This window comes from Egretta garzetta, unplaced genomic scaffold, assembly GCF_000687185.1.
Source record: "Egretta garzetta isolate BGI_Z169 unplaced genomic scaffold, ASM68718v1 scaffold2, whole genome shotgun sequence".
Classification (NCBI taxonomy): Eukaryota; Metazoa; Chordata; class Aves; order Pelecaniformes; family Ardeidae; genus Egretta; species Egretta garzetta.
In genome coordinates this window covers 2,720,658-2,731,150 of record NW_009258894.1, presented here as the reverse complement: position 1 = coordinate 2,731,150, position 10,493 = coordinate 2,720,658, and the positions used below count along the sequence as shown (strand labels likewise).

Genomic DNA, 10,493 nt, shown 5'->3' with positions numbered 1-10,493 from the left:
CGGAGGGGGCCCGACGGCTCCCGGAGCCTGCTGCTGCCCGCACGAGTCGCGTTGTAAGATTGCGGCAGGAACCTGGGTGAGCTGTAGGGTGAGTTACCCTCCCTCACCCTGCCTCTGCCTTCCCTCTGCGGCTTCTTCTAAGAGCTCTGGAAAGAAGCCGGACCCTATTGTGGGAGGTCGAGTAGAGCTGCTCGCTCCCTAAACCCTCTTTTGTCCAGGGTTCGGGCTGCCCGGCCAGCTTTGTGCCTTCGTCGCACTTTCTTGCGCTGAGTGCCCGTGTCCCAGCGGGGCTCTGACGGATGAGATCTGGCAAATCTTGCTGCAAAGACAAAATCCGTTATCGCCCTGCCTTTCTGTCAGGTGATGGCGATCCAGCAGCAGAGCTGGAGCAGGAGACCATCCATGCCTGCGTCTTGGGACCTGTCTGACTCCTTTCGGTGTGCTACTTTAAGCCACGGATGAGAGTATTACAAGTGTTATGCCACGATAGGACTGCTGTCATCCAGCGGAGCTGGACCAGCAGCGGGGCTGGTACCTCTTCTGCTCTGCATACTCTTCCCTGGGACTTGTGGCTGGGCTGAACAAACTGCTGAGATGCAACAACTTGAAGAACCACAGTGCCCCCAAGTTAGAGCCCTGCACGGATAGTTCTTGCACCGGATAGTTCTTGCACCGCTGGGTCCCTTTGTCTTCTCTAGCTTGCTGGTGTTGTGAGTGCTGCTCACCTGGGGGGAGATGGGAGCACCAAGGGGAGCGCTGAACACGTCCTCATAAAATTATTATTAATGTCTCCTTCAGGCCTGAAATTCCTCTTGCTAGTCTTCCGTTCTGTTAAATGCTTCGCAAACCAGAGCAAAGGAAGAGACATGAAGAGTTGAATTTCACTGCCTTGTTTGGAACTGGGTGGAAATCCTGGAGATGGATCTCTTAGGAGACTGTCTTCCAATTGGGTTAGATGCACAGGTAACAGTAAAGGGACTTGTGGCTTTTTTGGTAAATCTGCTTCTAATTGCTATATGTTTGCAAAGAGCTCTAAAATAGCAGTTGGGGTTTTTTTTTCCTCCACTGTCTTTGTCCAGCTTTGTGCTGCAACAGAGCTTAGGAGGGTTTACTACGGCAGCTACAGAAGTCCTGCTTTAAACATTGACATCAGCAATGTTTTTTTTAGTAGCAGGGTGAACTAAGGTGTTGACACTGCATGTAGGCTCTAGGGTAAGAGGGGTAATGGAGTGACTGCATTGCCAAGTTTGGGACACATCTTAAGTTGAGCTGAGGGAAGAAATGAGAAGTTGAAAGGAAAGTTGGCCTTTATAGGGAGAAGTTATGGAGAGCTTCAGAAAAATGGCTTTGCCAGCTCTTGAGTTTTGCAACCACTGGCGTTTCTTAAAAGTTTGGCCTTGCAGCCTTGTGATTACAAGAAATTCCCTTCATCAATAAGTAATAGATGGGGAAAAAGTGAATGGGGCATGCAGTAAAGTTCAAATACAGTAGGCCAAAGCAAAGCAGACCCCAAAGAAGCTGATTGGCCATGGGGCAATTTGAAGGATGGGGGTTGCTTTTTAAAACAATGTCTTTTCAGTTTCTATGTGCTGAGGTTGGGGGTTGGTTGTCTCCCTCCTTGTGACCAGTTGTGGAACTGGAGCCGTGGGTGGACTCTTAGACATGTGTGAACTGTGTCTCCCTCTGGCCCAGCACTCGAGGACTTTCCACAAAGCTCTGACCTTCACCACTGCGTCACTTGCCCGTGCAGATGGGCAGCGCTGGGAGGGAGGGAGGGAGGCAGGCATGGAAAAAAGAGCTGTGTTTTATTGTTGGAACAGAAGGCATTCTCTCCTGGACAACATTCTTATCGTGTCTTAGCTGTTTCCTCAAATGTCCCTTTATTGCAGGAGCAATGGATCGCCCCAGCTACCTGGAAGAGGACTATTCTAGCCTGGATGGGCTGGACGATGACGTGTTTCACTCTGATGACTTTGGACTTGCAGGTCAGCCTGGTGAGATGACTGCAACTGGCATTTTCACACAGAACCAGTCCTACAGCTGCCTTCTGGGGAGGTTTCAACTATTCCCCCTCACACACTGCTGTGGTCCCGGTATCAGGCATCCTGAGCAGCAGGACAAGGCAACTCAAACACTCAGCCCGTCCTCTTCCAGTCAGGATGTTATGTTGCCTTGTGGAGTCACTGAAGAGCCCCGGAGACTCTTCTATGGTAAGAGCACTCCAGTGTCACCAGCTTTACAGCAAGGAAACTGTCCCTTTAGCACTTCCCCAGTCAAGCAAGGTTTCTTTCATTAGGGTGTTTTATTAAAGGACCAAAAATTACTTTGCTTTGGTCCTACTCCCTCAGGAAAGACAGCTTGCATTTTCTTACCCTTGCTTGTCCACTGCAGGAACCGGACACTTGCTCATCGCTACCGCTGTCCTTGATATTCCCACTCTTTTTCTTTTTGGCTTTATTCTGTCATGTTTTATTTTACTACTAGATGTTTAAGTGCTCACCATACCTCGTGTCTTGTGACTTGCCTATATTTTTTAACTTCTAGAAGATTTCAGTGGAGAGAGGGGAATGCAAAAGTTGACACTTAGTGGGACAGCTCTTAGGCTTTTTACTGGAGTTAAACTTGTTGAATAAGTAGCATGTCCAACCGGTATTTTACTAGTAACTGATGGGACACAACTCAGCTTTGTGTATCTGATTGAGCTTTAATTCAAATCAGTCCCACTAAATGCCAGAGAACTGAGAAAAGTCTGACGGAAAAGATACAGCAACCTTTAATGGGAGACAACTTGAGGCAGAGATCTTGTAAAACTGCAAAATTGTCATTAAAAAGAAAATCAGCACTCGGCTGAACTATAAACAAGCAAAAGGAACTAAGTGTAAGATCCTGCCAGTCCTTTGATTATGGGAAGCAACACAATGCTCTGCTTAATCGATATAAATCTACTTAAAAGCTGAGCAAATGTTTTACTGCATGCTTATGGTACACAGTCATTGTTTGGGCTTCAGGAACTGGACTTTAACGTGAGTCAAAAATTTAGGATTACGTGCAGCTCTTTCCTCTGTAAAGTCTACCGAATAGAAGAGCTATTCTTTGTGCCGGTAGCATGATTCTTCTGATCTCTGTTTTGTAGGGAATGCTGGTTACCGTTTACATGTCCCTCCGGTTGGCTTTGCATTGGATCCGCACCTCCAAGAGGAGCCTCAGGAAGGCCAGCGGGAAGCGCGTGCCGAGGTGCAGATTGCACGGAAGTTGCAGTGCATTGCCGACCAGTTCCACCGGCTCCACATACAGAGGGTAGGGTGTCTCTGGAGGGGAAAAGGTGGGGGTTTAGCTCTCCAAGAGTGGTGCTCTAGAAGACTGGCTCCAGGCATCAGCTAAGCAGGCTGTTGTCTATGGCAGCAGACTGCCAGCAGCGATAAAATGGCAAGAGTATCCTGATGGATTTTGCTTATGCTAGATTGTTGGCTCTTCCTAAAGACTGGCAGGTGGAGGGAAGAGAATGTGTTGGATTGCATTTACTGCCTGGGAAGGTAGCTGTTCTGCTTTAGCTGCTGCTATTCCAGCTCTTCCAGTTCAACAGCAAACAGGGTCACTGAGGCTCCTCCAGGGATCTCCCCCTTGCTTTTCATTAATAGCTTTTATTGTTCTCCACTCTCCTCACCACCACTGTCTTCTCTTCTGTGGCACAAGTGGCCATCTGTGGCTTAGATCGGCTCCTCATCTTGGAGATGACAACAAGCCTGTTCTGACACCCCTTGTTGTCCAGAGGTAGTTGTCTGAAACGTTGTGGAGTATATTTAGATCATGCTAGACTTGCTAGCTGCTCCTCTGTCTGACAGTCCTAGCTAGTGTCTCAGACCTGACTAACTTCCTCACAGCAAAAGACAGCTGTTAGATGCCATCAGGTCTGAAAACCACACTCCAGAATCTTGATTTTGTTTTCTTTTAAAAAAAAAAAAAAAAAAGAGAGAGAAGAAACCTTGGTCTTCAAAGAAACAAAATAAAACCAGCACCCCTAAACCCCCTGATTCTTTCATCCTTGCCCTCCTTCCCCTGTTGAGTAGGGGTGAAATGGAAATCCCAGCCCATGCAGAGTTTGTCAGAGGTGCGGCAGTAGGCAGCACTTTGCCACTTCTGTGCAAGCCCAACAAGGAGAGCATGTATCCTCTTGCATATGAAGAAGCTGACGCTCTTGCTGACTTCTGAGCGGGACAGAAAGCTCACCTCACTCCAAGTGAGTTGGCGCCCTGTTAACTGTGGGATCTCTTGCAATTCTTCTCAAAGGTAAGTGAGGATCTCTGTCAGGGAATGTGGCTTGTGGCTGGGCAAAGGTTTGGTCCTCTCTGTGTTGTGAGAGAGATGAGGGAGTTCCAGGGCTCTTCATCTCTAAATAGCAGGAGGATTAAAGAGGCTGTAACAGGAAGATTAGCCTGTAGAAATGTAGAAGTGGCTATAAATGTCATTTAGCAAACTGCAGGAATAATGAACTACCACGAGATTGTTAACGTCTTGTGTGTGGTTGGATGGGGTTTTCCCCAGTGCCACCTTTTTGCCAGCGCTAGCTGATGACCCCGCTCTCTCTCTAGCCAGATTGTCGCAGGAAGGGGAAGGTTAACCATCTCGGTGGAGGAGCCCTGGAGTGAAGCGGTGGAACTGGTTGTAACTTGACCCCTTTCATCTCGGGGGAGCGCACCTATCTGATGTCTGTGCCTTGGAAACCCGTCCAGAAATGCCCACCCAAGCAGGCCTGCCAAAGCCGCCCTGGGTCGGGCTCTTTGCTGCCCCATGGCCCCGGGCGAGCAGCCCGAGCTGCGGGTGCTGCGGGGGCTCCCGGTGCCACGCACAGGGCAGCAGCCAGGGCTGCGGGCCCAGGCGAGCTGCCTGTCGGCCAAGCATGTGGGAGAGTTAGTAAACAAAAGCGTCCGCCTGCGCTACCCAGCGGCCCAGCCAGCAGAGGAGGAGCTCTGCTGTCTTTGTTTGAACTGGAAGAGCAACAAGTTGTAAAGGGAGGGGGAGAGCCGTTCAGCCATTTAATTTTGAAAACAAAACAGAAAAAAAAAAACCCAACCCAAAAACTTAACCCGAGGATGGAATAGTTCAGCCAGTGGTTCTCCACAGCCTGACCCTGGGATAGGCCTTGGCATTTGGATCTGTTAAGGGATTCTTTCTTGTTTGTCAGGAAAACTGAGTACTAAGCCACATATTAGTGTCCAAGGCACTGTTCCCCATGGAGTGTTTTGTTGTCATGCCCAGTCCCTTCCCTCCCAGCCCTGCATGGAGGATTTCCTTTGGCTTTTGGCACGGATCTCCTATGCAGAAGCCCCTCTGTCCTGTGTGCAACGACTCTCCCCGGCCCGTTGCTGAAGAAACAAGCAGTCTGCCCCAGGAGACACGTGAACTGGTTCACAATGTGTTGTGGTTTGGAAGGGGCAGTCTCTGAGATGTGGAAAACTGGGCTGTCGTTTATCTTTCTGTGAAACTAATTCCTGATTTGGATGCCCCATTCCAGCTTGTTTCAAACATTTGGTCAAAACCAACTTTCCAGAGTGGTGTCTTGAATCAGATTTAGAATAAATACCACAAAGTTAGTCACGCCAGTGTGGTCTTGTGAAGTCCTGAGAGAGCCCAAGCCTGGTTTTCAACACGCTGTGCCTCTTTTCGGAGCCTACGAAACAAAACATCTTATCTGTGAACATGTGAAAAGAAAACGTATGTGCCCTTTCAGTTGGAGTTAGGAAAGGCTTTCAGCATTGGAGTAGTGCATCCAGCTAGCTCAAGAGTTGCCCTCTCATGGTGCTTGAGGTCTGCAAGACTCTCCAGCAGTTCGCATATGGCTCCCATTCTGCCGCAGCAGCAAGGCTGTGCTGACACAAAGGCCACTGGTTAATGTACATCCCTGGCTGAGAGAGGAACTGAGCAGGCAATAGCTGCGGAGGTTGATGTCACTGCGTTGTCATTGGCCTCAGCTGCATGCATGGTCTAACCCCATCCCACACTGGGAACCCTGGAGAGTCACTGTTATCTCTTCCCTGGGCTCCCAGAGCTATGTGGTATTTATTCTGTGGTTCTTGGCTATACAAAAGATTTTTGGGTATGCATCTCGTAAGAATAAGAAAGTTGGCCGCACCTATGTTTGCTTTTGGCATGTGCACCATTTTCAGGGTTTCATTTCCTATTAATACATTAAACAGAATGCAGTAGTTTAAAACCTGGCTTTTTCATCCTCAGAACAGCACTAGAGCAATAACGCAACATTCCCTAGCACTTTGTGGCTTTCATCTCCTTAAGATGCTGAGTGTATTATAGGAAGGGCTTGAGCAACACTCTGTGTTCCTAAGTAGCAGAACCTGCTACAGGTTGATCCAGTTTGCAAAGGGCTCTGCAGAATGACATGTGAGACCCATCTATGTTTTCTCAAGCTCTGTAGTACCTTTTACCTGTCTGAGGCTGTGTAGCTTCAGGCAGTGTTCCCTCTGTTCTGCTTTTCTCACCCTGCCCCTGGAAAACAAAGGTAGAGCCAAGCCATGCTTTCTACAGGAAAATCCAGTACCTGCCACCTCCTTCTTGGTTTGGAGCAAGTGTGCCTTTGCCATAGGATCTGTGAACTGCTTGCTGTAGCCCAGCCTGTGGCTGAGCTTAACCACCCTGAGGTTACGAAGAACAGAGCTGAGCTTAGGGGACCTGCTGGTCAGTTGGCTGGGATGCGCTGCCTGCGCCCCACACGTTCAGGCCGTGGCAACAAGTGCCTGGGCTCTGCTTTAGGTCCTGAATGCACCTGAGCTCCCTCACCTTGAGAAGGGGCTTCAACCTGGGCCGAACCGACAGTGCATTTGATGACATGACGCGTTGCTAGATGGGGTGGGAGTAGACAACCAGGGATGGTGGCGGCAGCAGGAGCGTAAAGCTGCCCCATAGGAGCAGGGGGTTGTACAAGCGTGGGGTGGATGACACTGTATATCAGTATCACACCCTTTCAGTTTGACTTGCTCTATTGAGACACTGGAACGCTACGGCTTTTTCCAAATAAAATAACTCTTTCTAAGCAGGCTGCAGCTTTGAGGGGACTGCTTTTATCGTATCTCTTCTTCATGGTGATAAGATCACTTCACAGGGGATAAAATTGTCTCTTTAAGAGCCAAGGAGTGGTAGCCTTGAACAGTTCTGGGCTCAGGTCCAAGCAGAGCCACTGACTTGCTGTATGACCTCAGACAAGTCTCTTGACCTCCTTGTGCTTCAGTCAACCCATCTGGAAAGCTCAGTTTAAAAAAAGCTGAGCCTCAATGAGAACCAGATGCTGAATCAGAGCTGAGCTTTCTTGAGTAAATAAGTGCATTACAAACAACAACAAAGCCCCTTTCCAACACATCAGGAATCCTGCAGTTGATTTAGATATGCTGACCATGCTCAAAAAGCCTCCGTGGATCTAGCTACAGAAAACTTTTTTCCTCTAAATTCCCCAGTTGGTTCAGCAAGTAACTCTCTCACTGTCACTGCAGTGGGCTGGAGCAGCCTGTGGAGCCTGAATGCCTGCATCCGCACCGGCTGTGGACAGGCAGCCAGGCATGTACCTGTTTGCTTCAAGTTAATGACACTGAAAATGTCCAGGAGGAAATGTTGTTTTCCTTTGAAAGTGAAACTTGTTACATTTTGCATATTTTTTCCCCTCTGTCTCTCATGAGAGTTATCGAGGCCTCCTCTGAGACACTTCTGCTTATGCAACAGGGAGCCCATGTCTCTTGTCAGAAACTTAACGGCGTGAGAGAGTGGGTGCACAGTGCTACGTGTGCACCATTTATCCCAACCTTCATCAGGCTTCTCCCCATCATTTGCTGAGGACACTCAGGGAATTTTTTAACAGTTGGTTTTTTAAACTGGAATTGTTTGCAGGAAACTGTCCTTTATGATGACTTTACATTTTAGGAAAAATGTTTAGAAAAACTTCCTAATAATGTAATGCAGAGACTTTCAAACTGTTGTGCAGCTGTGCCCGTAGCACCAGCAGCACCATGCTTTACTTGTAGCTGCAGTCTCTTTGAGTCTTGGGGTGAGTGCTTTCATTCCTTTGTTTCCCGAGTAGACCAGTACGTTTCAGGATCTTCTCTGCTGGCTAGTGCTTGCTGGACCCTGCTGCTGCTTTGCAAAGCAGTGGGTCTCCGCATCAGCTCTACTGTCTGTGGGTTGCCCAGTGGTGCAGGACTTGAATTCCAGCTGAGGATGCAAGAGCATGGCGAGGGACAGTACCAGGTGGAGAACTCCTAAAGTGGGTAGGGCTGGTTTAGAGGGCAGGGGGTAGGGTGGGTACGAGGCTGGCAAGATGGAGATGTAAAGTTCTTGCAGGGCTATGGAATTGGGATCCTTGAGAAAAGGAGGGTGCCATAGCAGAAGAGGAGTTCCCACAGTCAGTGGAGTCAGGAACCTGATATGAGGAAGTGGAGACAGGGTTTTTTTTGCCTAATGTTTTGAGACTTTTTTCCGTTTTGATGAATGACAGTGAAGGAAGATGTGGGCTTGGAAGTGCACCAGTGCACCTTCCCCTGTGCGTTCAAATGACACAGCAACCTGTTGCCCCTTGCCTAGCATCTGTTCTGAAATCCTGCCGCCTGTGGAGCTGTTTACTTGACATTTAGGTTAACAGAAACTTGCTGGACCCTTTCACATCTGATCTGAAATTATATTCTTTGGTATGTTAAGAAAAGAAACTGAGAACAAGAACATAGTTATGCCACTGTATAAATCCATGTTTCTCCCATATCTTGAATTTTACATACAGTTCTGGTTTCCTTCTTCCAAAAATGATGCAGCAGAACTGGAAAAAGTTCAGAGAAAGGCAAGAAGGATGATGAAACTTCCATATGAAAAAATAGGCTAGGACTGCTCAGCCAAAAGGAGAAATCAACAGAAATCAAAAGTGACATGAAGGAGATGGACAGACTAATTTCTCCCAGTACAAGAACTAGGCAAAATCAAGTCAAGCTAGTAGGAGCCAGGTCAAAGTAAATGAGGTAGTTTTTCATGCAATAGGTAGCTCTCTGGAACTCCTTGTCAAGGCATATTGTGCATCCCAGCGCTTTATCTGGGTTCAAGGGGAATCGGGACAAGTTTACGGCCATTGAAGGAGACATTAAATAAACAGAAACCAGATCTGACTTGGGAAGCCCTAAGCTCAAACTAGTTAGCTGCTGAAAGAGTATTAGGGGGAGCTATTGCATGTACTTGCCCTCTTTGCTTTTCCTCCGGCAGCCACGTAAGGCTGCTGTTGGAGGCTGGGCTGTGCGAACTCTTGATGCGGCAGTCACATACAACCATTGCCTACCGCTTTAATAAAAACCACAAAACTCTTGCAGCAGCCTAATCTATCCTTCTTCTCGATGATTTCAGCTCACAAAAGATTTAAATATACTATCGTTTTGTTCCTGCTTAAAATAGGGGATAATGTTAAAAAGCAAAACTTCCTGCCTAGCTCTGGTAGAGGAAGTGGGCAGAGGATAAGGGAGCCCAGTGGCGGGAGAGCACAGCGAGCTCGGTGCAGCGGCCCGCCGTGAGTCCTTCGGCCCGCCGGACGCGGGACTGCAGGGTCTTAAGGCAATGGGGCTACAGACTGAAAATATCAACACAGCCCACATTAAAGAACACGAAATAGTTCTTTGCGCAGTACAAGTGAATTTTTACAGTATTTCTAACATCACCTGCAGTCTCGGTGTGTGACTTAAGTGGCCGTTCAGCGCTGCTGCTTTTCCTGTCCAACCCCAGTGGTCTCCACAGGCTCTTCCGCATTTCCTCGGCTTTCGCTGCACCGTGCCGGCTCTAGGTGGTAACGTGCTTTCTGCTTGTAGCCCTGTGACAGCTGAGAAATTATTTTGCAATTAAGAAATAATTGTGGTAATATCCCACTTCTTTTTTAGCGTGGGAGACTAGGAAAGGCAGGTTATAACTTGTCTGAGATCATGCAGGGATCGCCGAGTGGAACCCGGTCATTCTGCCTCCAGTCCTCCACTTAGGTTGGTTGATCTTCTTAAGACACTGCCATCTCTGAGGGGGGTGATGAGACATTTGGACTGGTTATTTATGGGGAGGAGTGTGCATGTTTGTGTTTTACTCAATGAAATTTTTATGGTGGCAAGGCAGGAAAGCAAGTGCCCAACTGCAGAGTCCTCCTTTGTTTCAAGCCATTGAGGAGGAATGTCCCGCTAGCCTTTTATAGTCTCTGTTTGGGGTTTTTTTTGTTGTTTGTTTGTTTCTCCTTGGTAGCTACCCTCGCCAATGGCAAAGGAATCTTTCTGAGGACCGTACCAGCAGAAAGAATAGCGATCTAAAAATAAAAGCAGCGAGGCAACTTCTGTTAACCCCAATTAGGTTTTTCCTGATGTAGCGCCTGACAAGAGGCTGGTGATGGGGGGCCTGCAGCCGCCCGCCGAGGAGAGCCCCCGAAGGGCGCGCGGGGCCCCGGCCAGCGAGGAGCAGCGGGCTGAGAGGGCCGTGCGTGAGAGCGG

The 10,493-nt window shown here is 48.4% G+C and overlaps 1 protein-coding gene across 1 annotated transcript in view; it reads left to right on the top strand.

Annotated features, from left to right (window-relative positions):
• The first annotated feature begins 803 nt into the window (after nt 1-803).
• Nucleotides 804-10,493, top strand: part of BMF (Bcl2 modifying factor) — an 18,511-nt gene continuing 8,821 nt past the window's right edge. The window contains exons 1-3 of the mRNA XM_009634172.2: nt 804-963; nt 1,890-2,210; nt 3,134-3,297. Of these exons, the coding sequence (XP_009632467.1) occupies nt 1,895-2,210; nt 3,134-3,297 (480 nt within the window). The 5' untranslated portion in view covers nt 804-963; nt 1,890-1,894. The remainder of the gene's footprint in view (nt 964-1,889; nt 2,211-3,133; nt 3,298-10,493) is intronic.